The sequence below is a fragment of the Lontra canadensis genome, unplaced genomic scaffold, assembly GCF_010015895.1.
Source record: "Lontra canadensis isolate GAN:19392208 unplaced genomic scaffold, GSC_riverotter_1.0 scaffold88, whole genome shotgun sequence".
In the NCBI taxonomy this organism is placed as follows: Eukaryota; Metazoa; Chordata; class Mammalia; order Carnivora; family Mustelidae; genus Lontra; species Lontra canadensis.
In genome coordinates this window covers 4,875,577-4,895,043 of record NW_022631082.1, presented here as the reverse complement: position 1 = coordinate 4,895,043, position 19,467 = coordinate 4,875,577, and the positions used below count along the sequence as shown (strand labels likewise).

At 40.3% G+C, this 19,467-nt stretch overlaps 1 protein-coding gene and 1 pseudogene across 9 annotated transcripts; one reads left to right on the top strand and one right to left on the bottom strand.

Annotated features, from left to right (window-relative positions):
* The first annotated feature begins 1,262 nt into the window (after positions 1 to 1,262).
* Positions 1,263 to 11,464, top strand: ZNF846 (zinc finger protein 846). Of its 9 annotated transcripts, none has more exons than XM_032883894.1 (7): positions 1,263 to 1,292; positions 3,806 to 4,034; positions 4,484 to 4,572; positions 5,219 to 5,345; positions 5,812 to 5,895; positions 9,738 to 9,820; positions 10,270 to 11,464. In XM_032883894.1, the coding sequence occupies exons 2-7, from the start codon at positions 4,004 to 4,006 to the stop codon at positions 11,407 to 11,409; spliced, it is 1,554 nt and encodes a 517-aa protein (XP_032739785.1). In that variant the 5' UTR covers positions 1,263 to 1,292; positions 3,806 to 4,003; the 3' UTR covers positions 11,410 to 11,464. The 9 variants fall into 9 exon arrangements, with proteins under 9 accessions (XP_032739785.1, XP_032739784.1, XP_032739786.1 ...); XM_032883893.1 differs by lacking the exon at positions 1,263 to 1,292 and adding an exon at positions 1,331 to 1,644; XM_032883895.1 differs by lacking the exon at positions 1,263 to 1,292 and having other exon boundaries at positions 3,430 to 4,034; positions 5,261 to 5,345.
* A 4,390-nt stretch (positions 11,465 to 15,854) lies between these two features.
* LOC116882848 lies at positions 15,855 to 17,161 on the bottom strand (annotated as a pseudogene).
* Positions 17,162 to 19,467: the final 2,306 nt, after the last annotated feature.

The window sequence follows — 19,467 nt, the reverse complement described above, 5'->3', positions numbered from 1 at the left end:
TCAACCCACTGAGCCACCCAGGCGCCCCCCTCCCATATAGTATTTTTAAAAACTTATATGAAATTGTCAGAACAGGCAAATCTAGAGAGACAATAGATTAGTAACTGCTTCAGGTTAGGGATACAATGGGGAGTTGGGGGTGGTGAAATTGTTTTAAAACTGATCGTGGTAATGGTTTCACAACTCTGTGAATATGGTAACCACTAATGTACACTTTAAATGGGTGAATTGTATGTGAATTATGTTTCAGTAAAGCTGTTATCACCCCCACTCAGACAAAAACCAATCCATCTGGGCTTGGTGCTCTTTCCTAATTTTAAGTTCCTGTATAACTTTCTATGTTGGTTTGCTCTATTTCCAGGTTTTTTGTTTTAGCTTGATATATATTATCGTTTCGTTTTTCAGGGTATAAACGTTTAAGAATATGAATTTTCCTCTGATCACTGTTAAAAAAATATCCCATACTATTTATAATAGTCAAGAAAAGGGAAGTAACCTATTGTCCATAAACTAATGAATGGATAAATTGTGACACCCATACAACGGAATATTACTCAGTAAGAAAAATGAAGTACAGGTACACGCTACAATATGGGCAAACCTTTAAAACGTTACAGAAGTCAAAGAAGCCAGACACAAAGACCACATATTGTAATATTTTGTTCACATGAAATGTTGAGAATAGGTAAATTCCTAGAGACAAAAAGTAAATTAGTTGTTGCCTTGGGCTTGCGGTGAGGTGGGTACTGGGATCCCTTTTGTGATTATGAAAATGTACTAAAATTGTGGTGATCGATACACAGTTCTGACTATACTAAAAAGGATTTTAAGCGGGTTAATGATGTGCTATAATGCCATCTCAAACAAGACTCAAGATCTAAAAAGAGAACTGAATGGGCTAGGAGTTCATTTTATGGACTAGTAGGGTTATCTTTATAAACCTGCATAGTGCTGCGATGGAGCTGAACCAACGAGAAAGACTTGTAGAAAAGCACTTGATGAGCCTCCTTGGCCGGGAACCCAGAGGCACACCTTGCCCACCAGGTCTGCCTCTCTTCCAGCTCTGTGCCCTGGACTCCGCTCGGCTCTCCTGCCCGGTCAGTGTGGACAGCCTGCACTGGGCGCAACCAGGTCCAACCGCCACCTCGAACGTCTGGAGGACGCGGACGCCAACCGCCACCAGACCCAGATGCTCCTGGCGCCCCGCCCCTTACGCTGACCTGGTGGCGGAAAGCGGAAGCGGAAGTGCTCTTCGGCTAACACCTCACTTCCCGCTCCACCCTGCGTGGGAGGTGAGTTTTCCATTTTGTTGGTCTTTCGCAGGGCGCTCAGACTCGGGGGTTTGGAACTTCTTGGGGTGGTTGGGAGTCGCGGCTCCTCCTCCCCACCGGCACACAGCGCCGGAGGGACTGAGGCCGCCCGGGTCCCTCTGAGCGCCTCTGTCGGCTCCACCCGCGCGGGTTGGGGGCGGGGTCGTGGCTCAGGGTCCCCGGAGGAGGCAGGGCCTTTTCTCCCTCCGGTGTGCTCCTCTTCAAAAGCTACCAGACCGCTTTGCCCCTTCTCCAGAGGAGAAACGTGTACGCAGTGGTGGAAAACGGCCGCAGTGCCCTCTTTTCACTTACCTGGGGATCGCGGGAGGTTCTGGTGAGCACTGGACGGAAATGCTCTGGCTGTGGGCACCCATTATTGACGTTTGTCGAATTATTCAGGTGTTCCCTTGTCGCACATTGACCATTTGTTAGTATTTTGCATGTGTAGTGTACCTCTTTCTACATCTCTCTCCATGTGTATAGTTAAATGTTTATGATAAGCTCTTTGAAAATAGGATTAAAATAATTTGCAGGCATGATATTCGACCTTTAGTACTTGGTTAATTGCCTCACATGTAAGGACAAAGGAGTTATGTAATAACTCCTACAAATTAATACCCAAGGTGAAAAATGAGCAAGGGGTTTGGATAGGCTCTTCAATAAAAGAAAAAAAATGCAAGTAGACAACAAATACATGAAAAGATACTTCAGATCACTAGCAACCAGAGATTTGCAAATAAAAACCACGGTGTAATACTACTGCACACACTGAATATCTAAATAAAAGTAAAGCTAAAAAGAGTGACAGTGCCAAGTGTTAATGTATCAAGTGAGATGTGCATAACTGCTAGGGGAAACACATTTTTAAAGTGTATCAACTAACTTACACACCAGTACACACACACGTCTGCCAATCCAACATAAACACTATTTGTAACATCATTATTTGAAATATCCCTAAATTGGAAATAATCCAAAGTTGATCAAAGGATGAGTGGATGAATTGTAGCATATATTTTTTGTGGGATACTCTTTAGTAAAAGGGAGGAGCACAGATGCAACAACTTGGATGAACGTCACAAAACATAATGTTGAACGAAAGAAGCCAGACATAAAAGAATGCATGCTGTTTGATATTCTGTCTTTAAAATTCAAAAACGGGCAGAACACTCTAGAGTGTTAAATGTCAGGATAGTGGATGCAGTTGGGAGGCATGGAATGAGTGACTGGGGAGAGACCAGGAATATGTCTGAGATGCTGGATTTGGATGTGTTCTACTTCTCAACCTGAATGATGGTTACATGGGGCTGTTCATTTCTTAATACCTCATTGAGGTTTTTATTCATGATTGCCTCCCTTAGTTGTATGTATGCTGTAGTTTATTTAATAAAAGAAGTTTGAGAAGTGGAACTAAGCATGCTACTTCATAAGGTTGAGCAAGAAATAAAGAAGTACAAGAAAATGTACTGAAAGGGTGAATAAAAATAAAACTAATGATGGAAAAAAGTAGAACTGATCAGTAATAAGAAAAGGTGAAACAATGCACGATATATTTATATACTAGTCTTTGTGGTTAACTGTGAGATAATATGGAAAGCTTTTAGTTTCAACATTAAAAAAACAACAACAACAACCCAGTGACATGATTCAGATGCTGTTGGAGTGGCTAACATGAGAAATGTTATTTTGAGTTTTTCTAAAATTATAATATTTCAAGTTTGGGTGTCTTTGGGTCAAAATTTGGGCACTACTTTTGAAGTAAGTGAGATTATCAATTATCACAGGCTTCTGAAGTGATTATTTCCCAGTTCCGTCTTTATTCTACCTCTAACTAGCCTTGTCACTGTATCAGGAGTATATTTGTATATGTGCAGTACTCCTTATACTTTAATGGGATTGATTCTTTATACTGCTTATCACCAACTGATGATTATCTGTTTATTACCTGCATTACCAGATTGAACTGTGAGATCCCTAAAAACTGTTCCCTCCTCATTGCCTAGTACCTGGCCTGGCAGAAGGAAGACCCTTACTAAGTATTTGCTAACTGAATGAAGGAATAAGAGACCGAAGGTGGCAAAGTTTCCAAATCCAACAAAGCTCTTGCAGGGAGGGGGGACTTCTCATTTCATAAAACCTTTTGTATTTCTCATCTCCATTATGCCTAGCAGAGGATGTGGACTGAATTCTGGTCATGTCAGGAATAACAACCACCACAGGAGATAAGGTTCTTGCCATTCCAGTATGTGTCTGCCTGGCTTTTCTGATGGGTGACTTGAGACAGTTATTAATACAGTGTGAACCTCCATTTTCTCAACTATTAAATGACAGTTATTAATACCCAGTTTGGAGGGTTATTAGGGCAGTTAAAGGAGTTTATGTATGTAGAACAGTATATACTGTAGAACAGTCCTCAGTAAATAGAGGTTGGCATTAATATTTGCATGGTAGGATATTTGGGTTTTTAATGGCTGTCACGTGTTTCATCTGCACAGAGATGGCTAATGAGTGGTGTTTGATGATTGAGGGAAAATGTCTGTTGCTTAATGATGGATATTGTGAACCAGTTACCCAGACACTCCAGTATTCAAAGAGAAATTGAGATCAAGTTCTTAATTTAAACTCAGAAGCTTCTCTGAAGTGGTCTTCTGAGTGAGATATGGAATATTCTGGAAACTCTATCAGATCACAGGATGGAAGCCCTTGATGTGAATCAGGTGTATGGTGAGTCCTTATTAATGCTTCTTTTTATGTAGTTCCTTCACAAGTGGCAGATCCAGTGCTCAGTGCTCAGAGCCTGAGTGATGGTGCAGTGGGCCATAGAAGAACAATGGAAATGAGCAGAGCATGTATAAGTCAGGTTCCTGGGATTTGGGAGGCAAGAAGGTGTGTGTGCTGTTTGAGGGAATAACATGTTCATGAATTCTGTTGTGTCAGACAGCTCTGTCTCTCTCTACTGTAATTTGTGTAACTCCAAGGTGGAATATTTAACCTGTTTCTTATGGGTAGCAAGATCCAGAAAACCATTTTTTGCTCCAGGTAACTCAGCACTTTGCCAGTTTATGGAATTAGTGTGTTTGTGGTATGTTCTGTGCATGGTGTGGAATAGCTTATAAGCATGTTATTACTGGAATTGGATTGGCTTCCAAGTTCATGGCATTCTTCTCTCTGAGGTTATCTTTCTCAGAACCCTTTCTGTCTTCCTGAGGGGAAGATTGAGGAGGCAAAGATGGTGGCTGGGTTACTGATGGATTCTTCTCAGGTAAGTGGAAAGTTGACCTTTCTTCAGAATGTCAGCCTTATTTATTAGGTAGCCGTATCTCCTTGTAATGTCCCCAGGCTTCTTTCTTATAGCAATTAATGACCCTGCTTAATGAATGAGTCTCTGGTCAGTTTCTCCAGGACTCATGCCATCTCAGAATATATAGGGATTACACTGGATATGATTCTTTTATCCCACTATTCACTAATTCTTTCTGATCCTCAGTCAGGCTTGTTGGCCTGTTGTTTTGCTGAGTGTTATGATAGATACTGAGGAATGATATGAAGGTATCTAATCTCATATAAAGCGTGTGTTATTGTGGAAATAATTCATCTGTTAGAAGATTTTACAGAGTGTTGCACTGTGTTCAGTGCTAAGTGTAGCTTATAAATAGAGGAGGAATAAAGCAAAAAGAGCCCATAGTCAAGTGGTGGTAACAGAAGTTTAGTCACATGTCAGTGATGCTGATAAGTCCATGTGACTGGCTGTGATCACCAGGCAGTATCTGTAGGTAGAGAAGAGAAGATGTCTAGTCCCAGGAGTACTGTAGGTTTCTGGTCTACCTTCCTCAGTCTTTCATACATCTTCCTGAGAACCTCAAAGAAGACAGTGGTTAGCTGAAGCCAGTATGTATTTGATGGTTTAGCACTTAGTGACCTTCGAGGATGTGGCTGTGACCTTTACCCAGGAGGAGTGGACTTTGTTGGATCAAACACAGAGAGATCTCTACAGAGATGTGATGTTGGAGAACTACCAGAATCTCATTATACTAGGTAAGGTTGGCATCATTTCTTCCCTGAGCCCTTTATGAAATGAATGTTTCTTAATATCGTTGCTGTCAGATGGGAATACTGTGGTAAACAAGACAGATGTAATCCCTGGCCTCAGGGGCCTTACTATCTAGAGGATTCCCTGTGAAAATGAAGATCTGTCTAAATAAATTACTTTATTCCTTTTAGGGACTGAAAACCTTAGGACTTTAAGTGTGTGTAGAGGCCGGACACGATTTTCAAGTCTTAGAGCTCTCTCGTCATTTGAGGGCACAGAAAGAATGTACTCACATTTTTATTCCTTTTAGAATAGTTTTATTGCATTGATTTAAAATTTTGTGTGATTATTTGGCGTTTGTAAAGTGAGACTTCACCGTCTACAGAAATCCTGAAGCTTAAGTGTTGGTTCCTATCCAAAGAGCCATGTTTCATGTCTTGCGAGGTCCTTACATATTCTTCCTGTAAGCAGGATACGAATCATGCAAACCTGATCTCAACTCTCTAATGGGAGGAGCAGAAGAGCTGAGGACAGGAGGGAGAAGAATTCTGCAGGGTAAGTTCATGAGGTATGGTTTTGTGACAAGTGATGTGACTAGCCTGGGAAAGGTGCAGTATGTTTGGAAATGCCACTTGGCAAACTTTCAGAGGTAAACTCGAGAAGGAAGTCATTCGGTTTCTGAGTTTGCTTAGGAAACTTCATCTCCCTTTACCTTCAAATTTCCAGTGATCTCAGCCTTTTTCTGTTCTCCCAGAAAGGTCTATCTGACTCAGTTGAAAATGTCATTACTTACAGTAGCTCATTTTGCAGTACTTTCTCTCTTGCTTTTCTGATTCTATCAGTGTTTTTTGTTCACTGTCCGCCTTAGTTTTCCAGAGTATTAAGCTTTGGAAATTGCCTACAATTTCAACACCATAGCCTTACCATTTCCAGACTCCTAACACAGCCGTACTCTGTATAATCCAACTTCCCTTTTGTTTCAACCTTTTTATCTTGTTTCATGCATATTTAAACATATGTATATGCCATTTTTTAAGATAATATACACAAAAAATAACCATTTTAATAAATATGATTTATTGGTATTGAGTACATACACAGTGTTGTGCAACCATCAGCTCTTTTTAGTTCCAAAATATTTTCATCACTTGAAAAGGAAACCCTGTAACCATTAAACAGTCAGTCTCCCTTCAGCTCTACCCCCACTCCCTACAGCTAGTAATCTACTTTCTAATTTATAGGTTTGTCTGTTCTGTGCATATCAAATAGAATCATACAGAATTCAGTTTCAGGACTATTATTACCTAGAAATAGAATTGCGGGGCATATGGTCATTTTATGTTTAACTTGTTAAGGATTACGAAACTGTTTAACACAGAAGCTGTACCATCTTATATTCCCTCTAGCAGTGTAGAAGTTACTTCACATCCCTGCCATCACTTCTTCCTTCCTTCCTTCCTTACTCCCTCCCTCCCTCCCTCCCTCCTCCTTCTTCTTTTTTTTTTAATAGTAACCATCCTAGCAGGTATGAAGTGGTATCTTATGGTAGTTTTGATTTGCATTTCCCTAAAACAAATGATGTCGGACATCTTTTTGTGTGCTTGTTGACCATTTTCTGTGTCTTTTGGAGAAATGCCAATTCAAGTTCTTTGCCCATTTTTTACTTTGAGTTGTTTGTTTTGTTGTTGTTAAAGCATAGGAGTTCTTTCTGTACTCTAATAGTGGACCTATATCACATGGATGATATGCAGATATTTTCTCCCATTTTGGGGGTTATCGTTTTGCTTTTTTGATAGTGTTTTTTGATGTACGTTTTTAATTGCAGTGGGGTTCAATTTATCTTTTGTTCTCTTTGGTGCTTTTGTTGTCATATCTAAGAACAGAAATATTGGACACTATCAAATCTGAGGTTCTGAAGATTTACCCCCTTGTTTTCTTCTAAGGGTTTTATACATTTAACCTTTACATTAGGGTTTTGGCCCATTTTGAGTGAATTGGTATATATGGTGTGAAGTAGGGGTCCAGTTTGATTCTTCTGCATAGAAATATCCAGTTATCCTAGCACTGTGTATTGAAGAGACTGTTCTTTCCCCCATTGAATGGTCGTGGCACACTTGTTGAGAATATATTTATTCTAAATGTATGGGTTTTTCTTATGGATTCTTTGTTCTGTTCGTGTATATGTCTATCCTTTTTCCTGTAAGACACGTTTCTGGTTTTTTGTTTTTTGGTTTTTTTGTTTGTTTTTTGGCCATTTTATTTATTTATTTTTAACTAATTATTTTTATTAACGTATAATGTATTATTTGCCCCAGGAGTACAGGTCTGTGAATCGTCAGGCTTACACATTTCACAGGACTCACCATATCACATATCCTTCCCAATGTCCATAACCCAACCACCCTCTCCATACCTCCCCACCCTCCACTCACCCTCAGTTTGTTTTGTGAGATTAAGAGTCCTTCCCAATCCCATCTTGTTTCATTTTTTCCTTCCCTACCCCCCAAACTCCCCACCCTGCCTCTCAAATTCCTCATATCAGGGAGTTCATATGATAATTATGTTTCTGTGATTGACTTATTTCACTCAGCATAATACCATCTGGTTATTTCATTTCTTTTGATGGCTGCATAGTATTCCTGTGTGTGTGTGTGTGTGTGTGTGTGTGTGTGTGTATCACATCTTTATCCATTCATCTGTTGATGGACATCTAGGTTTTTTCCATAGTTTGGCTATTGTGGACATTGCTGCTATAAACATCTGGTGCACGTGCCCCTTTGGATCACATTTGTACCTTTAGGATAAATACCCAGTAGTGCAATTGTTGGGTTGTAGGGTAGCTCTGTGTTCAACTTTTTGAGGAACCTCCAAGCTGTTTTCCAGAGTGATTGCACCCTGGAACCAGAGTGGTTCCCCTTTCTCTGCATCCACACCAACATTTGTCGTTTCCTGACTTGTTAATTTTAGCCATTCTGACTGGTGTGAGGTGGTATCTCATTGTGGTTTTGATTTGTATTTCCCTGATGCCAAGTGACGTTGAGCACTTTTCCAACACATTTCTGATAATGTATTTCTCAGCTCCAGAATTTTATTTGGTTCTTTTTTGTAATTTCTGTCTCTTACTTGACAGTCTCTTACTTGAGTCCTAATTCTTCTAGTTTCCTTAGTTCTTTGTCCATGGTTTCTGTTAGCTCTTTGGTGTGTTGAAACAAATTGATTTAAAGTTATTAGTCCAATGCCTGGACTTCCAGGAACAATTTGTATTAATTTTTTAATTGTTCCTTTGCATACCTCATATATTTTAGTTGGAAGTATAAATTTTAGACATCATAATGTGGCAATTGAAAATATGATTCAGCCCCTCCCTGGGTTTGTTGTTGCTGCTTGTTGTGTATTGTTGGTGTTTGTTTTGTGGCTTTTGTAAATTATTTTTGTATGTTCTGCATTCTTTTTAGTGCGGTCCCTGAAATCCATGTTCTGTTAGTTTAGTGGTCATCTTAGAGTGACAGAAATTCCTTAAATAACTGGAACCAAGAAAAGAAAACTAAAAATATTCTTTTAGTTTTTGCTTATTGGCTATGTGTTGGGCCACTCCTTCAGTGTTTAGCTAGGCCATGTACAACTCTTTCTTAGCTTTCCATTCCTGGTGGAGTGGATGCTGAAGGTCAGTGAGAGGTGAAAGCTCTGGGTCCTCTCCAGCCTCCCAGCCCCATGTGTGCATGTGAACTTCTTGATTCACTGGTTAACACCTGAGCTTTTCAAAGCCCTATTTATGCACTTACCAACATTTCCAGTCTGTTCCTTCTAAGGCTTTTCAGGTTTTTATTTGTCTCAAATGCTTTCCTTGTCCTTGGGCTGCTGTAGGCAATACTTTGCCTTCAGATACTTTAATCAGTAGTTGTCTGATGCTGCCTTGCTCCTGGGAACTCTTTGAGTTCGATGATATAAAGGCACACCCTTGCAGCCATGATACTTGAAGCTGCCAGACAGATGGAAACAAAATGGCAGTTCTCCTAGAGCAAAGTCCATAGTTCTCCTTTCAGCAATTGTAACTTTCTCAGGGTTGCATCCTGTTGTCTACATGACTGCAGCTGATCTGAGGAGTGGGGATGGTAGGTGGATAATTAAAATGCTTCAGCACTCTCTTGGTGAACTGTAGCTGCAACTTTTTTCCATAAGTGTTCGCTTGGCAGTTGTAAGTTTTTGACTAGATTCCCAAGTTCTGTAATAGTTGATTTTGATAGTTTTTGTAAGCTTTTTATTTGTTTTCTGGTGGGAAGGAGTCCTGGAGTTCCCTACTCTACCATATTTTGTGGTGTCATTCTCTGTGCTGTATGCTTTTAAACAACTTTATCCCAGGATTTGTCTCTGAAACAAAATTTTCCACTTTTTTTCAGAATTGGATTTGCAGCTCAAAACTAAAGGTTTCACAGCCCTTCAGGATATTTCTTTGGAAAAAACATCAAATGGAATACAACTGGTAAGATCTCCAAAAGTAATTCCTTTCTTCCACACCTGGACCAGAAGTACAGAATTGATGCGGGTGATATGAAATAAATGTCATTTACCCAAAGAAAGCAGAATCTGTGAAGAGATTTCTTTGAATGTCAAGAATTTGGGGAGCACTGTAAACCTACTTCAATCCTGTTTCTCCTCAGAGATCCACATAAATATAGCTCAAATGTCCAGGTTTTAAATGATTTAGTATGAGTAATTACCAGAAGATACTCTGTGAAAGTAGGGTGTAGCCTCGGAGTCTGTTTATTCGACTTAAAATAACTCAAAAACAGGGCAGGAACTCTGTACACTGAAATGGAAAAAAACACTTCAATTATGATGATGTTTCCAATGCATAAAAGTTGTGATGGGGGAGAAATTCTGTTATAGTGTGAATAAATCTTTAGTTATCATTTAAACCTTAATCAACAGGAGAGAAGCAATGCTGGAGTGAAACGATATGGCTCTAACTTGTGTGGAAGAGCGTTTAGTGGACGCTCATTTATGACTCCCAGTAGACAGAAAACTTCTAAGGGTAATCAGAATGGAAAAGCCTTTAAAAAGAACTTTATTTGTACTCTGCTCACGGAAATCCCCATTGGGGAGAAAACTTCGGAGAGTGTCCAGCATGATAAAGCCTTTGGTCAGCCTTCAGATCTTACTGGGCACAAGAAAACTCAGACACGAGGGAACGTGTGTGAATGCAAAGAGTGTCAGAGAACTTCTGTTAATCAGTCATCCCTTAAGGCACACAGGAGACACCACACTGGAGAAAAACCATATGAATGTAAAGAATGTGGGAAGGTCTTCACTCATTCCTCGTACCCTACAGATCATAGAAGAATTCACAGTGGAAAAAAGCCCTATGTGTGCGTGGAATGTGGGAAAGCCTTTACTCGATCCACAGGACTTATTTTACACATGCGAATTCACACTGGAGAAAAACCATATGAATGTAAGGAATGTGGAAAAGCTTTTATTCACTCTTCATACCTTACAAAACACGTAAGAATTCACAGTGGAGAAAAGCCATATTTATGTAAGGAGTGTGGGAAAACTTTCACTCGCTCCTCAGGACTTGTCTTACATGTGCGAACACACACTGGAGAGAAACCCTATATATGTAAAGAATGTGGGAAAGCCTTTAATAATTCTTCAATGCTCAGTCAGCATGTCAGGACACACACTGGCGAGAAGCCATACGAATGCAAGCAATGTGGGAAAGCTTTCACTCAGTCTTCAGGCCTTACCACACACTTAAGAACTCACACTGGAGAGAAGGCCTTTGCATGTAAAGAATGTGGGAAAGGTTTTGCTCGTTCTACGAATCTTAATATGCACATGCGAACGCACACTGGCGAAAAACCGTACAAATGTAAAGAATGTGGGAAAGCCTTTAGGTACTCCACATGCCTTAATATTCACATGCGAACTCACACTGGAGAGAAACCATATAAATGTAAGGACTGTGGGAAAACCTTCACTCAATCTTCGGCACTTGCTAAACATTTAAGAACTAAGGCATGTGGAAAAACCTGTAAATGTTCTTCAGACCTTAGTATTCACATCTAAACTCATCTGGATAAAAAGTACCTTATGAAAGTAAAGAATGTGTGAGAAAGCTTTACTCATTTTTCATCCTTACATGATAGGAACATCCTGGGGCAGAATTTGCATGCATATAAGGTATATGGGAGAGCAGTAATTGTTCATACTTTACAGAATGTAAAGTGTAAGAACTCACACCAGTTATAAGGTATGTGGGAGAGCCTTTTTGTTGTTGCTCTGACATTAATTTTACATATCTAAAATTACCGTAAAAGTCAGGGGTGCTTGGCTGGCTCAGTTGGTAGAACAGACGACTCTTGATCTCAGGGTTGTGAGTTTGAGCTCCCTGTTGTGCATAGAGATTACTTATAAATAAATAAGAAATGACTGTAAAAGTGATGTGAAGGTAAGAATGAAGTATAGCCTTAAAATATGACAGTTGGGGGCGCCTGGGTGGCTCAGTGGGTAAAGCCTCTGCCTTTGGCTTGGGTCGTGATCTCAGGGTCCTGGGATTGGGCCCTGAGTCGGGCTCTCTGCTCAGCAGGGAGCCTGCTTCCCCCTCTCTCTCTGTCTCCCTCTCTGCTTACTTGTGATCTCTCTGTCAAATAAATAAATAAATAAAATCTTAATGAAAAAAAAATGACAACGGGCTTTGAGAGCACATGATAATTCATACTAGTAGGGATAAATCATCTGTAAGGAATGTGGTAAAACCTTAGTGTCAAAGCCTTAATAGCCATATGAGACTTCATACTGGTATAAAACCCTACAAATGTAAAGGACCCAGGAACTACCGTTGTTTCTTGTATCTTAAGAACTCAACATTCAAAAAAAAATTGGAGAGATTTCTATACATGCAAGAAATATGGGAAAGCTTCGGGAAAGCTTTTAGAAATTCTTGATTGCTTCATGTGCAGGGAGACTCGTGAATGTAAGAAATGTTGAAGATTGTTCAGGTGTTAATGAGTAAGTCACAACACACAGTGAAGAGAAACCTTATGATGGTAAGATATGTGGGAAAACAGCCCCATATGTTGACATTCTTTGGTAATCTCACAGAGGCAGAAAATGTTATGACTATTAGAAATAATGGGTATACCTGTGTGTGTGTGTGTGTGTGTGTGTGTGTTTACTTTTTGGCTTTGACCTTCAGTAAAAATAATCCACACTGGAGAGAAATAGTGGTTGTAGGGTACATGGGAAATGGTTTATCCATCTTAAACATTTTACTTTACGTGTGAAAACCCACCCTGCAAAGAAGCTGAATGAGTGTAAAAATGTGGGAATGATTTTTGGTAAATACACATCCATTAAGAGACTCACAGAATACTCACTGGAGGAATGAAGTATGAATGAGAGGAATTTGGGGAAGCCTTCAGGTACTGCTCTTCCTTAGTGTACACAAGACAATTCTTCCTGGAGGTCAGATTGAAATAGACGACATAAATGCAGTCACCTTTCTGTGTGTCTCGTTCTCAAGGAAAGCAGCTGGCACCTTTATTTTTGTGGTGGTTTTGTATTACAAAGTTTTAGTTGCTTTTAAAGATACTCTTAAGTAATTTCTGCAATGGTATACTCATTTGATATAATGGTGTTTTCATTATGGTTCATATCTAAAGACTTTCCTGTATATATGTCTTCATTGAATTATATGAAATATTTGGAAATTTATTTGGCAATGTAAGAGCGTTTTTAAAAAAGATTTTATTTATTTGACAGAGGGAGAGCATAGGCAGGGGAAGCAGCAGGGAGAGGGAGAAGCAGGGTCCCCACTGAGCGGGGAACCCGATGCAGGGCTCAATCCCATGACATGACCTGAGCCGAAGGCAGACACTTAACCGACTGAGCCACCCAGGCGCCCCTGTAAGAGCATTTAAAAAAAAAAAAAAATATATATATATATATATATATATATATATTTTATTTTTAAGATTTATTTATTTATTTGACAGAGAGAGATCACAAGTAGGCAGAGAGGCAGGCAGAGAGAGAGGAAGGGAAGCAGGCTCCCTGCTGAGCAGAGAGCCTGATGCGGGGCTCGATCCCAGGATCCTGGGATCATGACCTGAGCCGAAGGCAGAGGCTTAACCCACTGAGCCACCCAGGCGCCCCCCCCCCCCCCCCAAAAATATATTTTTTTGAGAGAGAGTGTGCACATCAGCTGGGGCAGGGACAGAGGGAGAGAATCTTTGAAGCAGACTCCCTGCTGAGTACAGAGTCCTATGCAGAGCTGAATCTCATGACCCATGAGATCTTGACCTGAGCTGAAAACAAGAGTTGGACACTCAACTGACTGAGCCACCCAGGTGCCCTCGCAATGTAAGAGCATTTTACAATGTTTTTAGATACTGCTTTCTAGTGTATTTGCAAGTGGGTCATAAAATGAAGCTCTTTGTAGTATTTGATTATAGGAAAATTCTGGCTTTGTATGGAGTATTTAGTCATCTCAATATTCCTGTCCCTTATAAATAGAATCCAGGTTATCTCCAGCCACATAATTAAAAAAAAATCATTCCTACTTCTCAGATTTCCTTGGATTTATGAGAAGACTATAATTCATAGTCCTGGCTAATAAGAAGTAGGCAGAAGTCATCAGTGTGGATTCTGGGAAAACTGTTAAAAAGGGGACAGTCTCCAATGGCTTTTTCTCTTCAAGGATTGCTCTTCTACATTGAGTACTATGAGGATAAAAACTACAGACCACTTGGGTATGGCTGAGAAACAGAGAGATGCTTCTGTTTGTAGTATTGTACCAGTCACTGGACTGCTTATATACAGACTTCTTGATACATAAAAAAAGCTTACCAGGCTGAGCACTTGTATTTCAGAATCATCAATGTATAGATGGCACTTAAAACCATTCAGTTAGATAATTTCATCTGAGGATTGGCAAGCCCTGGGACTGTGGCAGTTGGAGTCATATAGGAGGTAATGAATGAATTGAAAAGTAGTGGCCCATGAAATAGGAATAGAATTAAGACTGATGTCCATGAATCCAAGGAAGGAGCAGTGACTGATCGGCTCTACCAAATGCTGATTTGGGTGAGTTGAATGAGGTTGGGATTTAATCATAAAAGTTCCTGGGGACCTTTTTCAAAAGCTGGCTTTATAGAACAGGGTGTGCCAAGGTCGTCTTGGTATAGATTTCTGAGAAATTAGTATCTACTCTGTCCATCCTATTCTACCCTACACATTCTATCCTAAATATAGATACTTCTCTTATACCCTCAAAATCTATACCTTAATATTCTAGCTTTACATTGTGTTATTAGTTTACTACTGCTGCTCTAACAAACTACCAAACAATGTCAGAAGACAACTAAAATTTTACTACCGTAACAGTTTTGGAGTTCAGAACTCTGAAATGGGTTTCAGGGAACCAAAATCAAGATGTTAGTAGGACTGTATTCCTCCCCGGAGGCTGTAGGGGTGAATCTGTTCCTTTTTCCAGTTTCTAGATGCCCTTCTGCTTTCCTTTTTTCCTGGATCTTTTTTCCTTCTTAAAGGCCAGCAATGTCAGTCCTCATACTACCATCTCTTTGGCTCTTCTGCTTTATCTCCTCCTATTACTTTTTTTTTTTTTTAAGATTTTATTTATTTATTTGAGAGAGAGCACAGAGGGAGAATGAGCGGGAGAAGCAGACTCCCTGCTGAGCAGAGAGCCCAATGCGGGGCTCCATCCCAAGACCCTGAGGTCATGAGCTGAAGGCAGATACTTAACTGACAGAACCACCAAGACCCCCACCTCCTTTTAAAAAAAAAAAAAAAGTGAACTAAAAAGAAATTTAAAAAAATAAATCAAATTCTTTTAAAAAAGTGAACTCTACTCCCCAATGTGGGGCTTGAACTCAAGACCCTAAGATCAAGAATTGTATGCTGTCCTGAGTCAGCCAGGTACCCCACCTCTACTACATTATTTTAATGCTGTTCTGTGATTTTTTTTCCATTCTGCTAAAAGAAATATTTGAGAGCATGAATGGAGGAGAGGCAGAAGGAGAGGAAGAGGGACAAGTAGACTTTCTACTGAGTGCAGAGCCCGACATGGAGCTTGGTCCCAGGACCTGAGGTCACGATCTGAGGTGAAGTCAGATGCTTAACTGACTGAGCCACCCAGTCGTCCCTTTTTTCCCCACCCTTAGATTTTATAATTCTAGCATACATACAGAAAATAGTGTGAAAGTGCCTATGTGTTGCTAATAAACTACAAACTAGTGTGTCCACAGGTATCCACCCTCCAGATAAAGAAATGGAAGGTTATCTTACTACCCATGAGAATCTCTTCCATCTTGCATCATCACCCTCCATCCAAGAGGAAAAACCATTGTGTTTGGACATAAGCTTAACTACTGTACTAACCATGCTTTTAATTTTTTGTGTTTTATTATATTGCTTTAACATCTTTGGGTTCTTGCTGCTTGGAGAGACTGCCCCTCCCAGCACTAGGTTGTTGTTCTTGTTTTTGACCTAAATTATTTAATAGGTAAGAATTTTACAAACATTACTATATTAGCAGTAACAGTGGGGCTGGATAATACTCTCTGTGCTGCCTGGTGAGAACCACTAATAATGTGGTGGAACTTGTGACCCTTTCCAAGGCCACAGTTCTTGGTAGCCTGCACAAGTCAGCCTTTCCATTTCCCTGTGCTTGTGGACTGGTTTAGTGATCCACTGGGTCTCAGGATTTCTTCTGATAGCTTTATGGAATGGATCAATGAGGATAACCTCAAAGAATTTGCATGTACAATCTTCACCAACCCAATAAAAATTCAAGACTCTCCGAGCCCCAGTGGCATCCAGCTTGTTCCTCTACAACAGACTGAAGATGTTGGGTAAACTTTAGCTGGTTAACGCCATGATGGACAGGCTTGCCATAGGCTGCTCCTTTGGTACCTGGGTATCTGCAGCCACTACACCACGTACACGAAGCCGATATATGACATAAACTTGCTTGGTCTTGTACCCCAGTCTGTATGCTTTATGGGGCTGGGTTGGGTGGAGGGCCCTGTGAAGTGCACAGAGCTGGGGGTACTGCCAGCAGCTCACCGTGAGAAGAAGGAGCATTATTACATTGGACTGCTTCCTCCTCCATAGCTCCTGGATGTACTGTTAAGTGCCCCTCTTGGCTTGCCTTTCAGGGGATGGCTGCCTCCAGACAAAGGCAGGACTAGCTAACTTTTAAAGACAGTAAATAACTTCTTTGGAAGCTTACATATGATTCATATGCAAACCAATCATTCCAGAGCCCATAGTCCAACCACCTCCTTTATCTTAACTCTCACACAATCCAGTATTTCTCCTGCCCTAAATCAACCTAGGGCTAGGTAGCAGACAACTGTGATCCTGAGCCCACTGGATTTATTTAAACTACACAATATTTAGCTTTACCTTGCTCTGCCTTGCCTTTCCTGAAGAAACCCCAACACAGCTCTGACCTGTGCTTTTCCCTCATTCCTGTTTTCTGTCTCCTGACTGACCTGGTGCTTCCCTATTGATCCTGCATTACCGTGTGTGCCCCCTTCTCTTGGAACTGTTAAGTAATAAACTTTCAGTGGCATTAACCTATCTGTGTTATCATCTGGTTACCTTTATAATTTAGGATCCTAGCACAAATCCGTTGGCACAGGTGACTCTGTTTGGTGGTGGTGGGGTGGGGATGCCCCTGGACTGCTCGTGACTTACTATCTATGCCAAAGAGCAAGTTCTGCCCGAGGGTAGGTACTACTGGCTACTGGTGCACTTGAACTTTAACCATTACTGCCTTGTGCAGTGTCTGCATGTTCTGTGGTTTTCCAATCTAAATTGTGGTAAGAGAGTGACCCCAGATTCTTGTTTTATATAGTTACTATGATCAGGTGTAGGAGAGGTCTCCAATCAACATTTTATTAACAAAGTGTCCTACTGGATGAGAAGTCATGGAAGCATCTAGGGATAATTGGCATATACTAAAAGAGGCACAGTGAAGACTTCCTGGAAAGTGGGAAGCACAGAATGGTTATCCTCAAGACTGCTGTGAGGGTGCTGAGACTGATCCACTGGCCTGCCAACACCATTAGAGCACACCAAGGGGCACCATGGAGGGCTTAGGAGACACGCATTGAGTCCCAGGTGCTGTTCCTTCTTTGTGAGAATCTACTTTGATGGACAAATAAGTCTGCGGTGAATTGTGTTCCACTGACAGGCCATTAAAAGCTGTCATTGAATGTTCCTTGGGAATTGTGACCCTTGGGAAACACTCACCCGTTTGATTTGAAATTTGGGCAGGCCCCTCTCATTCTTCAGTAGTTAGGTGGAGGGGGTCCATCCTATGGATAATCCTTGCTTCCAAAAATTTAAATACTGCTTTAAAGGCAAATCCCTGTGTTGATACTTGCTTTGTTCTTTGTTCTCTGACCTAGTGGGATAAAGAAGATCCCATCCATGGAGACTGGTGGCTCAGTGTGTAACGAAAAAGAAAAGAAGGAATATTTTGTTTTTGCTTCCCTAAGACCTTTGAGGAGATTTCTCAGCTCATATGAGGCTGTTAGTTTTCTGGTCAGTGTTTTTGGGCATTCTTGAATGCTGCTGCCTATCAGCATGTTAAAAGCATCCTCCTAAAAATCAAATTATCACAAAATCAGGATTCTGCCATTATTTTACTCTTGGATTTAAACCACAGCCCCTCTAAATTTGATAGGGATTTCCTAGAAAGAGAAGTGGATGCTCATAGGAGGGGCTACTTAGGACTACCAGGAGCTTATCAGGTAAATACTTTTTTTTTTTTTAAAGGGAAACAATCGCGGTCAGACAGATTTTTTTTTAATCAATTAAAGAAAAAGTAAGGGCTGCAGCTATTTTTGGGAAGCACTCCCAACCCCCAAAAAGAGAACTTTAAATTTTAGGCACCCAGCAAATGCCAGGTATAGATACCATAGTGCTATTGTTACATTATTTACCGATTTTAAAAGCAAGAAATCTGTAGATGCAGGGAGAGAAAATAAAAGATAGCTAAATAAAATAAAAGATAGCTAAATAAAAAACATGTATACATAATATTTTAATATAGAATTGAAATAAATTATGTAAAGTTCCATAATTAGATCCAATTAGAATTCCAAAATTTCTATGTTAAAATTTCATATCCTAAAAACTTAGATAACTAGTTAAACATGTAATAATCGTATGTATAACAACTATGTGATAACATTTATATACTAAAAAACGTTATGGAAGAAAAAGATAAAAGGGAACTGGCTTTTGTGCCTCTTCAACATAACTTCTACATTAACATTTGCTAAAATGCACTAATTGGAAAAGCTTCACAGTCTTCATGCTGTGTCTCAAATATAGTTGTACCTGGGACTCATATTTAAACATGATATCCGCTACAATCTTTAAAAAGTAATTAAAAATAGGGGTGTCTGGGTGGTTCAGTTGGTTTAAGCATATGACACTTGATCTCAGGGTGGTGAGTTCAAGCCCTGCATTGGGGGGCCAGCATGGAGCCTTCTTAAAAAAAAAAAAAAGGTAATTAAGGGTCCCTGGGTGGCTCGGTTGGTTGGGCGACTGCCTTTGGCTCAGGTCATGACCCTGGAGTCCTGGAATCGAGTCCTGCATCGGGCTTCCTGCTTGGCCGGGAGTCTGCTTCTCTCTCTGACCCTCCCCCTCTCATGCTCTCTCTCTCTCATTCTCTCTCACAAATAAATAAATAAAATCTTTTTAAAAAGTAATTAAAATAAAATAGAGAATAAATATGTATGCCTTACTTTAATTGTAGCCTTACCTAAATTTCCTATAGTCCTGGCATCCCTGGGTAGCTCAGTCACTTAAGCATCTGCCTTTGGCTCAGGTCATGATCCCAGGGTCCTGGGATTGAGCTCCACATTGGGTTCCCTGCTCAGTGGGGAGCCTGCTTCTCCCTCTCCCTGTGCTGCTCTCCCTGCTTGTGTTCTCTTGCTCTTCCTGTCAGATAATTAAAATCTTTTAAAAATAATGAATTCCTATAATCCTAGTATACCTATTGCCCTAAGATATATCATCTTGAGTATATCTATGACAACAATTATACATTTAAGTGAAGGTAAGTTGTTGGCACAAGTTTCCTTG

Excerpts from the sequence above, each read along its gene's own strand:
- ZNF846 (XM_032883894.1), top strand. The coding sequence starts at position 4,004 with ATGGAAGCCCTTGATGTGAATCAGGTGTATG. Across the intron at positions 4,573-5,218 it reads TACTGATGGATTCTTCTCAG|CACTTAGTGACCTTCGAGGA; the intron begins GTAAGTGGAAAG and ends TTGATGGTTTAG. Across the intron at positions 9,821-10,269 it reads CATCAAATGGAATACAACTG|GAGAGAAGCAATGCTGGAGT; the intron begins GTAAGATCTCCA and ends CTTAATCAACAG.